The sequence below is a fragment of the Cydia splendana genome, unplaced genomic scaffold, assembly GCF_910591565.1.
Source record: "Cydia splendana unplaced genomic scaffold, ilCydSple1.2 scaffold_47_ctg1, whole genome shotgun sequence".
Classification (NCBI taxonomy): Eukaryota; Metazoa; Arthropoda; class Insecta; order Lepidoptera; family Tortricidae; genus Cydia; species Cydia splendana.
In genome coordinates this window covers 656,043-672,026 of record NW_026946890.1, presented here as the reverse complement: position 1 = coordinate 672,026, position 15,984 = coordinate 656,043, and the positions used below count along the sequence as shown (strand labels likewise).

At 34.6% G+C, this 15,984-nt stretch overlaps 1 protein-coding gene across 1 annotated transcript; it reads right to left on the bottom strand.

The window, feature by feature from the left end:
- Positions 1–959: 959 nt before the first annotated feature.
- On the bottom strand, positions 960–13,675 carry LOC134805644 (uncharacterized). Its single transcript, XM_063778915.1, has 3 exons — positions 12,734–13,675; positions 11,308–11,631; positions 960–1,018 (listed from the first exon to the last, which is right to left on the bottom strand). The coding sequence occupies exons 1-3, from the start codon at positions 13,611–13,613 to the stop codon at positions 960–962; spliced, it is 1,263 nt and encodes a 420-aa protein (XP_063634985.1). The 5' UTR covers positions 13,614–13,675.
- Between the last annotated feature and the right edge of the window lie 2,309 nt (positions 13,676–15,984).

The following is a 15,984-nucleotide window of genomic DNA, read 5'->3' as shown; positions in this document are numbered from 1 at the left end:
ATTTATCAAAATTTGTTATCTATCGTGGTGAAGATTGTGTACAGAAATTTATAAAGAGCATTCGTAAAGACGCTGATAGAATTATAGAAATCTTGCGAAAAGTCGTAGCATCAAAAAAAAAATAACAGCGGCGGCGCTAACACCTCCTTCTCCGACATATATCATATTTGTAGGAAAAAAATTCGAATATATGAAGAGTATGTAATGGACCATTGTCATTTAACGGGTATTATACTTCCTATCCATTTGGATAAACTAGATCTAGGTCTTGGATTTCCAACTTTTCCAAGACAACAATATAATTTACTGAGCAGCAGTACATGGAATCATGCCGTCCTTGTCACACATTTTAGAGATATAATATTTAAAAAACAAGTTCGCACTGTCCCTCTCACTCGCTACGTTATCATCTCCCGCCATCCCGCTCCTACACCGCTCCTCAGATACCCGTCATTACATGTTTTTGTGTTAGTCCGAGTCACACGTATTTTCGCCAAAATAGTGTTCCTCTAAATATCTGTGTGTGTGTTTCGATTGATGAAGTAGGGTGAGTAATTTTAATATGTATAAAACCTCCAGTCAGTAAAACGGAACCAGCAAAGGGCACAATTCCATATTATTGTATTCGAAAAAGCAATGCTCACATATCGGCCGACAGCTCACACACATCACCTCAGATACCTAAGACCCCTACTCCGGAAATCAGTAAGGGTTCCATATTATATTATTTTCCTATTGTAAAGAAATTTTTTCGTGGCCACTAATCCTTTAGTAGAGACCATAGCTAAGGACAACAGTTTCAAAATACTTCACCAAAACATAGCTAGTGTTTTATCAAAACAAGAAATATTAGAACTAACTATTCAAGAATTAAAAGAAGCAAATTGTGACTTAGATGTTTTATGCTTATCAGAAACGTTTCTTAAAGCAGGGCATGAAAACTACCTATCCATAGAAGGTTATACAATGGTGGCTAGCTTCTGTAGAGAGAAGCAAAGAGGTGGTAGTTGTATCCTAGCTAAAATTGGATTAAATTGTAAGGAGCTTACACATCTAAAGCAATACGCTACCGAAATGGCTTTCGAAGTCTGCGGAATCGAAATACTGTCAAACAAACTTATAATCATCTGTGTTTATAGAACGCCCTCTTCGAATCCCTCCTTATTTTTAAAAAAGTTAGACTATATGCTGCATGATATACATAACAAATATAATAACTCAAGAATTGTTCTAGCGGGTGATTTAAACATTAACACTCTAATTGAAAGTAAGCTTACGAGAGACTTTAAAGATGTTTGTCGAAATTATAATTTAATAATTCATATTAATGAGCCCACGCGAAAGTCCACATGTATTGATCACATACTAAGCAACATCCAAAACGCAACCTCAACATTACTGCCGCTGTACCTCTCAGACCATGACACATCACAACTTCTGAGTTTTCCTATGGAAAACAATGGCTGTAATAGTATCACGCCGTATTTTATTCATAAGCGTGACTTTAACCTAGCTAATATTAATAAATTTAAACATTGCTTACAGAATTTGTTATGGACAGATGTGTATGAAGAACCGATCTTTAATCTAGCATTCACGGCATTTCATGACCTTTTTTGTCTATTGTATAATCTCTGTTTTCCTAAAATACGCTCAAAGGTAAATATTGGAAACAAATGGAAACGTAATTGGATAAGTAAAGGACTTAGAAGGAGTTGTATAACTAAACGCAAACTGAGATTTCAATATTATAAAGAAAAGAATACACAGAACAAAGTTAAATATATCACGTACTCCAGCATACTTAAACGATGTATTTTTGATTCAAAAAAGAAGGCTAATATACGGTTTATAAACAGAAGCAAAAATAAATGTAGAGCGTCATGGTTGGTTGTAAAGAATCAGATTTCAGGTTCGGTACCCAGTGATTATATTGAACAGATTAAAGTTGATGACAACATAATAACAGATCCAACGGCCATGGCTTCTGCATTTAATGATTATTATATTAACTTGGCCGTAAAAACACACGCAACTACGTCAACTTGTACCTTAAATAATTCAAATGCCAACTCTATGTTCTTAAAACCAATGTCAGAAAATGAAGTCAGATTGGAAATCATGTCCCTAAATAACACTAACTCCGAGGGATACGACGGTATCAACACAAAAATTATAAAGTCATGCATCAATGAAATAGTTCCAATATTAACCCATTTAATCAATTTTTCATTCGCCTCTGGAACCTTTCCAGATGTATTAAAATTATCAATTGTAAAGCCATTGTTTAAAAAGAATGAGAAAGATAATATAAATAACTACCGTCCTATCACTCTAATACCTATACTGTCTAAAATATTAGAAAAATGTATGTATAAACGACTTTTAGACTTTTGTACAAAGTTCCAAATCATTAATAAACATCAATTTGGCTTTCAGAAAGATAAGTCAACAACACTGGCGATCTATTCCCTGATCAGGTCGATATTAAATAGTATAAATAATAACAGAATAACCACAGGGCTTTTCTTTGATTTATCGAAAGCCTTCGATCTCGTTTCTCATGACCTGCTTTTAAATAAATTAGAAAAATATGGAATAAGAGGGCTGCCACTCCAGTGGATATCCTCATATCTGAGTAACAGATTGCAGTGTGTTGAAATATCTAAAGTTGACGAAAATAATGAAAAAAGGAACTACAACTCCGAGTACAAATTAAATAAGTACGGCGTACCACAGGGGAGTATATTGGGCCCTATACTCTTCTTGTTATACGTAAATGACATAACTGAAATAACTCATCATCAATTTATCTTATTTGCTGACGACATATCTGTAATTGTGACATCCGAAAATAGTATAGTTAATAGTAATACAATAGAAGAACATGAATCTGACATTAATAGAACGATAGAAGTAATTATTAAATGGCTCCATATTAACAACTTAAACATCAATTTGAGTAAATCAAAATATATCATGTTCAACAAAAATATACCTCATCTGAATGTTACACGAATAGAGAAAGTAACACAAACAAAATTTTTAGGTTTAACAATAGATGAAAACTTGAACTGGAAGGCACATGTACAAATCGTATGTAGCAAAATCAATAAGTTTGTTTACGCACTTAAACAAGTACGGAAAGTTACAACCGTCGCTACCGCAATTTCAACATACCGAGCATACGTAGAATCCACGCTACGATATGGTGTCCTAGCTTGGGGCAATAGCACCGATAAGGATAGGCTTTTTATCGCCCAAAAAAAATGTGTTCGAGCAATTTGCGGTCTCCCACCTTGGGAAAGTTGTAAACCTATGTTTAATAATCTTGGCTTACTACCGCTACCCGCACTATATATGTACGAAATATGTATGTTTGTCAGCAAAAATAAGCATCTTTTTAAAAAGGCAGCTGACCTGAACCAGCGTCCTCGTAGAGACCCTAACAGACTCGTATTAGACGTTACTCCAAAACTAGCACTCTACAGTAAAAGTTGTCTCAAAATGTGTGTTAAGCTTTTTAACAAATTGCCTGAACACCTTAAAGAGTTGAATGCCAAAGCACTAAAACCAAGGCTCTATAAATGGCTACATGGACAAACCTTGTATAATATTAATGAAATTTTAAATTGACGGTTCCTTTAATTAATTAAATTTCTTAGCTTTAACATTGACATTTGAATTGTTTTGTATATACCTGTCTATTTTGCTTAATGTATTGTATGTCCTAGAGTTTAAGGTGTAAATTTGCATGCTACTTTGTAGTTAATCATGTGTTACCTAATAAAAATAGCATAAGAACCACTGTACCATGTTTATTGCAAATAAATGAAATCTAAATCAATGTATATTGAGCGCTGAATGATAATAATTAAGGTAAGTACCCCTATTAACGAGGGGGTTAAGCAAGTTTTCCAAAAAGAGCCAAAAATTAAGCATAAACCGGCGGTGTATGAACCAAGACATATTTTTTTATGTTAGTTTGTTAATTACAGGTTATATTATTTTAGTTTCTAGCCTTGTTTTAGAAACTTATAAAGGAAAAAATAATTATCAAAACTAACATGTCGAAATCGCCTATTACCGTGGTAATGGACCACTGTTACCCAAATACCGCGGATGTGGGTTCCTCTTTACGAGGGTGGATAACCCGTCACATTTTTAGTTCCATAATTATGATAAATAATATTTATTTGACAATAATGAATAAAAAATGGTATAGGTATTCAGTACAGTACGCTTTTCATATTATAAGACTTAAAATGAATTTAAATTATAAAAATAGTTGGTTCCTTTAACGCTAATAACATCGTGGGTTACCCTTTACGAGCAAGTGTGATGCTGTCGAAATTCTTGTTTAATTTATTACCTCTCTACGTTAAATAAATAGGTACTTAATTATTTCAACCGGACATTGAGGGCAAGTTGCGCCAAAAAGTTTAAGCTATCACAATTCTATTTTACACAATATAAATATACAAGATCTGTGTAAGTTAATGTTGTATGTTTGTGTGTCTATTTTGTTATTAAAATAACATAAAATTTATTTTTCTACTCCAGCACGTCTATATAATCCTATATGATTCTATAATATGATCACAATAGCCAAGTGTTGTATAAAAAAAATGCTAACTTCTAGGCAAAGATCTAAAAACCAATATTTACTTTGACTTTATTTATAATTACATATATCCTTTTATGTTTGCTGCCTTTGAAACAATATTGTGTGCAACGGTACCTACATTAAAGTTTTGGGTCTGTATTAGGTTCTCATACAGCTTATTACCGAGTGATGTCTTTTCTAACCATCGTTAAACGGTTCAATTCAAATAATTTAAAAACGCATTTACGACTAATAAAAATAAATAGTTATCTCGTATTTTTTTAATACAATCAATATAGATGATTCCAAATATTACAAAACAATGGTTAAAATTAACTTTATATCCATACTTCTGTTTTTATATGAATACTTGAACGAGTTTCTCATATAAGGGTTTCTAAGAAAACGTCTGAGAAGGTGTCTAAAATTGTAACCGAAATTAAGAGTTCTTGCATAGATTTCATACCACGTTAATAACTCTTTAGCTTTATAGGTGGTTAAATATTTCAATAACATCAAAAGTCAAGGAAATGTGCATTTATATATGAATATAAGATCGCTCGAATCTAAAATACCGTTTCCGTTATTACCGAGGTATACCTCGAAATTAGGTGTCACACAAAGAAAATGGAACCTAACACCGAGGTTTTTAATTTCCTATTTTTTTCCTATTGGCGAGCAAATATCGCAAATAAAGTATTTGGGAATCATAAAGATAATAACTAAGAATCAATCTCAAGTCTTAGTCTTTTCATAATATTTACCATTATTACGCTAATCACTAAATAGAATACTCGTTTACTTACTTGAGGTGTTGCGTGTTAGTATGGAGCAACCAAATCTTGCGCTCCTTATGCGCTAGTTTACGATTTTCGACTTTTTTGCGTGATGTTTTCTTAGTAGTGTTATACTTATTCGACAGTCAAAAGATAAGGCTTTATTTCTGTGTTCTTAGATTCAAAGAAAGTTAATAAGCTTTCTTATTAAACGCTATTTTATACATACCGCGGTAATGAATGCCAATTTTAATGGGGTCGTTAATAGGGGGAATTACCTTATAGAATTAAAACATTATTTGTACTGCCGGCCGCCGCCGTACCCCCGAGCGAAAAATGAATGTTTTTTCGGCACGGCAAGTCTAGTCTCGTTTACAATTCTTGACATGGCTGGTAAACTTTAATTTGAAATCGTATTTTCATTTAGCGTGATAAACTCATTACCTAAGAAATATACTAAGTAAGTAATCTTTGCGTTCGTACGAAATCACTTGTTACAACTACCTTCTTTTTAGAATAAACTAATTACGGATAAAATAAGTACGGAGCTATAAATAAATCACAAAATGACCTTTAACCCAGTTATATGACTAATCCAAAATCCAAAGGTTATAGACGTTATAGTAATATGTAGATATTACTTACATTTCATGTTTTGAATAAAAAATGGTACATTCATACTATGCAATGTTCGCTCAGTAAATTGTTTACGAATGCGAACACTATATTACTATATTATATTGACATGCTTTCGCCTACAGATTTAATATATTGTATACTAGTGTTAGCATTCTCCCAAAACTCATAAAATCAAATTGTAAAATTAAAAGGGTAGTAGTTGAGTTTTTACCAGAAAATGGCGGTAGGGTGCGCAGGCGGCCATTAGACGATCGGAGCTAAACTCAAGAGTCGATACGATAGATATTTAAAGAAAAATCAATGTATCGGAATAATGGAAATACAAATCACTGTTTTTAAAAGGATGCTGTCTTATTTAACCAAGGACAGTTAATAGTCAGAAGTGGTAAGAACGTTGGAAAACCCACAGGTATGACGATTTCTTTTATTTAAATACCGGACACCATTACAAGTGAAAAAGGTTGCATCACTACAATTAATTGAAATGGTAATGCTCAATCTACGAAAAATACAGTCACGTGGATAACAAAAGAAAGTTTAGAATAAACAGTAACCTTTATACAAAGGTGCAAAGTGAAATCAATTACGCATTTGATCTAACACATAGGCAGTTGAAAATTAAGTTTATGTTTATTTCGATGGAATGAAAATACCTAAATGTATTGTAAGCACTTATTACCAACTACGAGTATGAACATTAAAATAACATCGATGTATGTCACACTGCAAGTCATACATTCTTTAAATTATACCGTTTACTGATAGAACAGTAAAGTCTAGTTTTATATACAGTGAAACCTGGTTAAGTGGGACCTGGATAAGTGAGAAACCTCTATAGCTGATGGGACTCATGGTGCGGTCCCGACACTTTAGCACTGAATTACCTCTGTTAGTGAGATAAAACGAACCTCTATAACTGGGATTAGTTGTTGTGATTTTGTAGTCACATTTACCTCTATAATTGAGACAGAGAGTGTATTTTACCTCTTTTACTGAGACTATATTTATAAGATTTTTAGAATTTTATACGAATTAGCTCTGTATCTGAGATAACGTCAATCTATGACCTCTCTAACTTGGACTTTATTGATCTATTTCCGTATTCTTACTAACTCTTAGTCTATCCACAAATTCCGCATTTGCTTAATTGTGTCTAAACGACTTCAAGTTTCATTTTGTTACTTTATGTAGTTAAAACTATCGAAACGAAAGCTGAAATCTTGATAAGTAACAAGAATAAACAAATGTTCATTTAATAAATTTCTAAGACGCGATGAATTCCGTATCAAATTTAATTGAAAAAATCTATCCTTTGGAAAATCATTCAAAATAAAGTCAAAGAAATATTTAAACAGACTTATAAAATATTTAGGGACAAGGATTATTTTACCTAAACATTAAAAGATCATTACAAAATACCTTATTAACCACCTCTATAACTGAGATATATCCTCTATTCTCACCTCTATTAATGGGACCCTCTGTAAATGAGACAGAAATGTATTTGTACCTGGCTAACTGAGAGCCTGGGTAAGTGGAATACCTCTTTAAGTGAGACAAATCTGCTCGTCCCTTGAAGTCTCACTTATCCAGGTTTCACTGTAGTAACAAAATTCCTATTTGATTGATTGTCCATTTACTGAACGGCCAGGTTAATATTTTTAAACTAGGTACGTATTATGTTTTAATTCGATTGCTTATTATGATGACGATTACGAATACCCATTAACCGATCATCACTAAGGACTGTAGCTGATCTTGGATCTGCTAGCTCTAGTAATAAAGCCGCTATTACAACTGATCGTTATATCGTCGTATTGTGTGATTTGTGTGTCATTTTCGCACTTACATACTTGATAGAATGAGACAATCCTGACGACAGAATGGTAAAATTCTAATCTTTTAGCACTCAGGGGAATCATTTAAAAGGAATATGTTCAAATAGCCAATTAGGTAAGTACCTACGGCATTATTTATGTAGTTTGACACCATTAGGGGATATACTGAGCTATATTGTTGCTACCGCACAATAGACGTATTTCGCAAGTTTTGAAATGCATTTGATCACATAATTAATTATTTCAATTTATAATTTGGATCATTTGAGGTAGTTTCTTTGTTTATACCAATTTATTCGAGTTAATAGCGGCCGTTGTGTTTAATAACATATCGGAATGGAGAAAATTTGCCAAGGGTTCGTTTATATGTCTACTGTGACGTCCAGGCTCCGTTGTGTACTGGGTGATCAAATGAAACAACTGTTATTGCTCGTGCACTCCGCCAGCCACCCGCACGCCATGACACTTCTCTACGGAGTGAAGCTAGCGGGTAGTTGCGTCGTACTGTTTATTGTGTAATCGTCATATCTCTCCCTTTTTATAACGATTTATTTATTTTACTTTATATATTTATCATTCTGATGAGTTGGTAGTTGGAGGGTCGAATGGAGATTAAGTGAAACGAGACATTACCGAAGATGTGTTATATTCTCGGTATCCAAGTATAGAGAGAGCAAGTAAATCTAAACAACATATTTATAGGCTATTATTGCTTACATGCTATTTATACAATTACGTGCGTCGCATATTTATGTTGCAGACAGTAACGTATAGTTACTGTTAATATGTTAACTTAGGCATATAGTACACCTCCCTGGAAAGTTACTCTTCACCCCCACAAAGGAAGAAAAAAAAAATGTGACACACGCAGTTGCATTTACATTTTTTTTTTAATTATAATATAATATAATAGTTGCTAGTTATTACTTAGTTTCAATATACATCTTAGTGTTATTTTTATGAGTTATATAAACCTGATTATTTTTTAATATCTTAACATTTGGTGACATATCTTCTATGACCTTGTAAGGTCCATTATAAATAGAGTCTAATTTATCGCCTACTTGGTTTTTTAAAAGTATTAAGTCTCCTGGTTTATATTGTACAGAATTCATTTTCTTATCATACATTACTTTTCTATTTACTTTACTAGACATTAAATTATTTTTAGCTTCTGACTGAGCTCTTTGTAACCTATACTTAAATTCTTTAGGATAACTATCGTAATTATAGAGAGGGTCGACAGAAGAAATTAAATTATTCGGTAAACGACAGTGTTTGCCGAAAACTAATTCGAATGGCGTATATTGCGTCTCGGTATGTACGGTGGTATTATACGAAAAACACCAATAGCTTAACCAGGTACTCCAGTCTGTGCGGTTATTACTACATTGTATCCTAAGGTAAGCTCCTAGGTTCTTGTGCGTGTTCTCGAGTGCTCCTATAGTTTCGTGGTGATAAGCAGTCGAGTGTAGCTTATTTATACCTAATAATCTACAAATATCGCTAAAAACACTGGACATAAATTCGGTACCTTGATCCGTTATAACGTCGCTTGGTACGCCATATCTTAAAATAAAATTATTTACAAATGCTTTACTTACAGACTCAGTGTCTTTCCTCTCTAAAGGATATGCTTCGACGAACTTAGTCAGTTCACACTGAACTGTTAATACGTACTTATAGTTAAAATTGTCTACTTCTAAAGGTCCTAGAATGTCTAAAGAAACTCTTTCGAAGGATGAACTTGGCGTTGTAGTTATCACCATTGGCTCCTTAGTGTATTTATTAGTGTGTTTGTTGTGTTGACAATGTGCACATTTCTTTACGTATTCGTATACATCGTGGCTCATTCTTGGCCAGAAGTAATGACGTTTAATATTATTGAGCATTCTATTAACCCCCGCGTGGCCACTGGTGGGTAATAGATGGAAATCGTTTAAAATAACTCTTATTTCCTCATTATCGTATACTTTCGTGACACCTTTCGTTACTAGGATCCTAGAAATATCACATTTGTAGCTAGCTAAAAATTCGTTTATTTCTTGCGCATTTTGTTTATTTTTTATTATTATAACTTCATTTATGCGTTGCTTCTTGCAAAATTCTTCTAATTCCCTCGCTAACACGCCTACGGTAGATAACGATCGGGAAGTTAGATATATGCATGATTCGCTTGGTACGTACTCAAAATTTCCTTTACTACTCATTATTTTATTTTGACATGTCTTACTTAATTTGTAATCGGAACTTAATATGAGTTCAATACAATTTTTTGGTGCTTTGATGATTTCCACAACTCTAGGTTGATCAAGCCTATTGTTTGCGGGTACATCTGTCGCTAAGTCACCTTGATCGCAAGTTTGTTGCGCGCGCAGTTTCCGTGTTTGAGCTCTGGTCATGACTGATACAACGTGTGTTCTAATATTTTTTAAATCTTCACTATTCATCGGTAAACGACTCAATGCGTCTGCAGCTGCATTGTTTCGCCCCGGAATGTACTCAATATCAAAATTGAATTCTTCTAAACACAACCTAAATTTGGTTAATCTACTCGAGGGATCAGTCATTCCAAAAAGATAAATCAATGGTTTATGGTCGGTGACAATTTTAAACCTTTTCCCAAAGAGATAGGGTCTAAAATGTCTTGTCGACCAAACTATGGCAAGTAATTCCAAATCTATGATTGGGTATCGCGTCTCGGCTGGCTTAAGATTTCGACTTGCGTACGCGACTACTTTTCCGTTGGAATTTGATAGTACTGCACCTAATCCTATTTTTGATGCATCTGTATGTAGCGTAAAAATGTTATTTTCTGAAAAATCTGGATAGTCTAAAACTTGTGGACTCGTAAGAATATTTTTTAATTTTAAAAATGCTGCTTCACACTCTGTAGACCAGTTAAAAACTGCGTTTTTCTTAGAAAGCTGGTTTAAAGGATAAGCTATGTTCGCGAAATTTGGAATAAACCGTCTATAATAATTGGCAAATGCTACGAATCTTTTGACCTCGTCTGTATTCGTTGGTCTTGGGTATTTGGTTAATGCATCTACTTTCGCTGGGTCGGGCTCTACTCCCTTTGAAGTTATTTTGTGCCCTAAATACATTATCTCTTTACGTAAAAATTCGCATTTTAATGGATTTAGTTTAAGATTCGCGCTCCTCAAACGTTCTAAAACTTGAGTGAGGTTATGATTATGTGACGTTATGGATTTACCTATGACAATGCAATCGTCTAAGTATATGAAACATTGTTTGTAATTTAATCCGGACATGGCTATGGTCATAAGTCTTGAGAAAACACTACCGCTTGTTCGGAGTCCCATGGGACATCTCTTCATTGAATACATCTTATCGGTAGTAAACGCGGTGTATTTCCGGGATTCCTTGTCTAAAGCTAGTTGGTAATAACCTTGGGAAAGATCGAGCTTTGAAAAATATATACTACCTGCTAGGGAATCTAATATTTCTGTTATGTTGGGCAATGGGAATTTATCATCCTGTATTCTATTATTTAGTTGCCTGTAGTCGACAACCAATCTCCATTTCTTTTCTCCTAACTTATCACTCTTTTTAGGAACAAGCAAAACTGGGCTGGACCACTCGGAAGTAGTCTCTTCTATTATGTCGTTGTCTAGCATATCTTGGATCTGCGTTTGAAGTTCTTTGCGTAAGGCATGTGGTATCCTGTAAGGTTTTACGTATACTGGGCTTGTATTTTCTTTTAAGTTAATTTTGTGCTCCAGCAAGTTTGTTGTGGTAAGCTTGTCGCCTGGCAGATGAAAAACATCTGCGTATTTTGCACAAATTTGTTCTATACTTAATTGTTCCTCTTTGTTTAAATAAGTGTGTAAATTTAAAAGATCTAATAAGGTTTTTACTCTATTGACGCTAATTTTTCCTGTGTCAAAATTGCAAATATCAAAATTACATAATCGGTTTACCTTCAACTTTGATAAATCTAAAGTAACTGGCTTATCAGTCGTATTCAATATCCGTACGGGTATTTGACCTTTGTCTGGTCTTGAAATGACACCTGCTACAAAAACGCCTGCTTGCATTTCCTGGGCTAGTACTACACAGTCGTCTACCAGTTGTGACGTAATGTGAGTCATAACTTCGCATCGCGGAGGTATATTATGGACATACGTATTATTTAAATGTACTTGCATAGGTATCGAAACGGACTGACCTCGGTCCTCTAAAATTAATGCATTGCGTTTATAACTTATATCTGCATCGTAACGTTTGAAAAATTCTTCCCCTAAAATTGCTTGGGCTGCGCATTGCATATTCTTAAAAACATGAAACTTTTCTTCGCAAATGAAACCGTTAAAGTCTAAGTCTAAATATATATATCCTTCTGAAGTTAAATCTCCGCATACTCCCTTAATAGTAATGCTATGTCCTTGTATTTGTCTGAAAAGATCGGGTTTGTTTTGTAAATATTCGTACCTAATAGCACACAGGCCTGCTCCGCTGTCGGCCAAGAGTTTTAATTTATATGTTTTACCTATACTACAAGTTACTGTGCTATAATTATCTTTATTATAACTAAATATTGCGCTATTCATATTAGTCACGAAAAAACTGCCTGTTAGGTTTTACATTATCGTGTGACGGCTGCATGTGCTGCGCACGCGTATTCGGGCGAGTGGGCGCGCGCGCAGGTCGGTGGACTGTAGCTGCACGGTCAGCGAAATTGTCCGGTCGTTTAACTCTATTTGTCGAGACGTGTTGCGAAATACCTGTGTTACGGTTATTATTGGAATAATACCGTGTCCCGAATGTATTTTTATTTCCTGTGTTAAAATCTCTGCCCTTATTCCAATTGTAACGCGCAGAGTGGGTATTCCGGTTCCCGTAATTATTACGAGAATGTCCCCGTCCATAATGTAGGACCTGATCCTGTTGTGGTGATGAGCTGTGCTCGTCAATGGCCATCCTGATTGCTTCGGGCAATGACGTAAATTGCCTAGATGATATTATTGTGCTTAATTTTGGGTCTGCTAGACCGTCTGCAAATCGTTTAATGGCTGATTTCTCGTTCAGCGGACGAAGTATATCGTACCTGCTATTGTTACCGTCGGCCTGAGATATGGTCAGGTTGACGAAAAGATCCTCGATCTCGGCTCCGAATGCCTCTATAGTTCTCCTACCTTGCCTAGCTCTGTATAGTTGAGCCTGAATCGATTCGGACGATTTTTTAGGTAGTAAAAATGTGCGCATATCCGTGACAAGTAATTCTACGCTACTATATGACGTCTTTAATCTGAGCTTAGCGCTAGATGAAAGTCTTGTTTTTAGGACGAAGTCTATTAAAACCTGTTGAGTTTCGCTATTAATAATGGAACTGTACATTAGAATACCGTCTATTAATTGTTTAGTGGTATCCTCCTGCCCCGTCATGACGGGCAACAAGGCGATGGCCGTCTTGACATCAAAACTGGGCTTAGCCATTTTTCCGTCTGTTTGAGATTCTGTATCAAAATAATTTAATGCTATCTTTATCCTACTGTAAGTGTCGGCAATATCGTTTATATGCTTATTAGCTAACTCTAATTCTGAAATTTTATATTTTTCCGTTTGCTTCTGTAACTGAGACACAATATCCGCCGCGCGATTATATAATTCGTTTGATTCGTCTAGTTTCTTTCTACCTATTTCTTTCCGTCGCCTCTCTGGACCTAACTTTACAATATCTTCTCTTAATTTATTTAACCTTTCACGAATGGACACTAACTCAGATAGCATAATAAATTTGCGGCTACGGTTAATAACATACAACGGCTAAAATTAGGATACCTAACATTTCCTATATATCGCGACGAAACAATTAAAACATAATGATAAAGTTATATCTAACTTACATTAGTAGCGGGCAATGTACCCCCGTAAGTAGGTTATGTCGACGCTGCATTCCGCGCTGGCTGGGCGGTCGCGTGACGCTGCTGGCGAGCTGGCACCTCCATGTGGCACTCGCTGACGCTGCATGTGGCTGCCTCTGCTCCGACGACGATGACGGGCCGGGCTAACCCTGGACTCCCTCGAGCATGGGCCGGGATAACCCTGGACACCTCTTGATATGGGCCGGGATAACCCTGGACACCTCTTGAATTGCGAGCCGGGATAACCCTGGACAACGCTCTTCTTTCTTCTTTCTTCGTTTTTTCTTAATTTGAGTTTTTCCCCTTGGTCATCTTTTTCTTTCTTCTCTTTCGTTTTCAAAATGTGTGGGAGGGTTCTGTTTTAATAGGAAGGTTCTTTCTTGAAAATGCGCAGGAAGTTTCTTTCTTGAAAAATAGGTTCTTCAACTTGAATCTTCATTAGGGTGATCTTCTTGTCTTGACTTCTATCCTCATTTTGCTATGCGATGCGCTGTGGTGGACTTCGCTTTCCTGGTCCTCTTCTGGTATGGGTCGCCATCTGATGAGTTGGTAGTTGGAGGGTCGAATGGAGATTAAGTGAAACGAGACATTACCGAAGATGTGTTATATTCTCGGTATCCAAGTATAGAGAGAGCAAGTAAATCTAAACAACATATTTATAGGCTATTATTGCTTACATGCTATTTATACAATTACGTGCGTCGCATATTTATGTTGCAGACAGTAACGTATAGTTACTGTTAATATGTTAACTTAGGCATATAGTACATCATGCAACAATAGTGAACTATTGTTAATCGTATTATCTTATACTCGCTAGGTTAATTTATTTTTCCAATCTAGGTATACTACCACCGGTTCGGAAAGGTTAACCTCAGACCCGAGAAGAACCGGCGTAAGAAACTCGGCGAGGTGTGGATGTATTCATTTTACAACAGTTAAATAATAAATATTTTCCAACACTAGCAAGCCTTTAAATCTGTAAAACTATTATTTTACTTTTACAATTTCTTCTTAGATGTCAGTCCCTCTCCTTTTCCTATTTGCAGTTTTGAGTTTTTTATTCAATTGCTTATAACTCAAAGATTTACTTTAAACGCCTTAATTACTACATTTTCCTTTTGATGCTTACACATTTCCAGGTATTTCCATTAGCATACAATACAATATTTTACTAATTAATACCTATTTCATGATTTAGGTACAATAACATTGTAAGCTTGCCAAGCGTCTTGGACATTAGTTACTTATTGGCAATAACTGATTGACTCAGTTTTACTTGTCTTGTATGATCTTAATATATATAATGCAATTTAAAATACTTGTAGATAATCCAAGGTCAAATAAAGTAGGAATGTTACATTCGTTGTAGAGGTACCACGTCAAGTATGATTAGTTTTACTTGTGAATAGGTTAAGCAAACAATAATCTATATAAATAGATTGATATATTATTAATTTGTTAGGTATCTACTAAGATTTACCTGCCTATTTGACCATTATTATTATTAATTGCATTGCATACTTATCTAATTATCGTTCTTTAATTATAATACTTGAATAATATAATCTTGACATCAATTAATCCAAATATTTATTTTATTCATTTTATTGCTCAAAAAGTAACACAGCAAATATAATATCGAATGTAATATTATTCTAGCAACTTACTTATGCGAAGAATCATAATTACAATTTATGTTATGAAAATAACGTAACACCTTACTAATTGAAAGCTGATTTTTCAATTGAATTGTGTAACTAGTGAGTATTGTATTATTATTTCCACAATAATTACTGTCAGTCTGGCACATAAATATTATTATTTGTACTTATACACTTTTTCTTCGGTTTATTTCAATTACTTGCAACATATTTTATAAACCTGAAACATAGGTATACACCTTGTATATCTGCTTCCTATATCCTGCCATTGGTAAGTATGTCATTTAACTTCAATAAACATCTTCCAACGAACCAATGCAGTTCCATTAATCTAACCATGATCCCATGAAATACTGAGTACACCAGAGTACAGTTCGAATGTTTAGGTACTTTACCATTTTATCGTTACGTTTAACGTTTCTAAATGATAAGACCTAGGTTTTTGGTCTTTTGAGTCTTAGTGCTCAATTAGTACAATAAATGTGTACTCTTGGGTAGATCAATGAAGTGGTTCAAGCTACAACTTTAATCTACTAGTTTTACTTAATTAGTTAGCCTCAAAAATTAAGAATC

Coding starts and splice junctions, on each gene's coding strand:
- LOC134805644 (XM_063778915.1), bottom strand. CDS start 13,613: ATGCTATCTGAGTTAGTGTCCATTCGTGAAAGGTTAAATAAATTAAGA. Junction 11,632..12,733: donor TTATGGACGGGGACATTCTC/GTAATAATTACG, acceptor TTCATCTGCCAG/GCGACAAGCTTACCACAACA. Junction 1,019..11,307: donor AATATTAGATTCCCTAGCAG/GTAGTATATATT, acceptor ATCCAATTTTAG/CTAGGATACAACTACCACCT.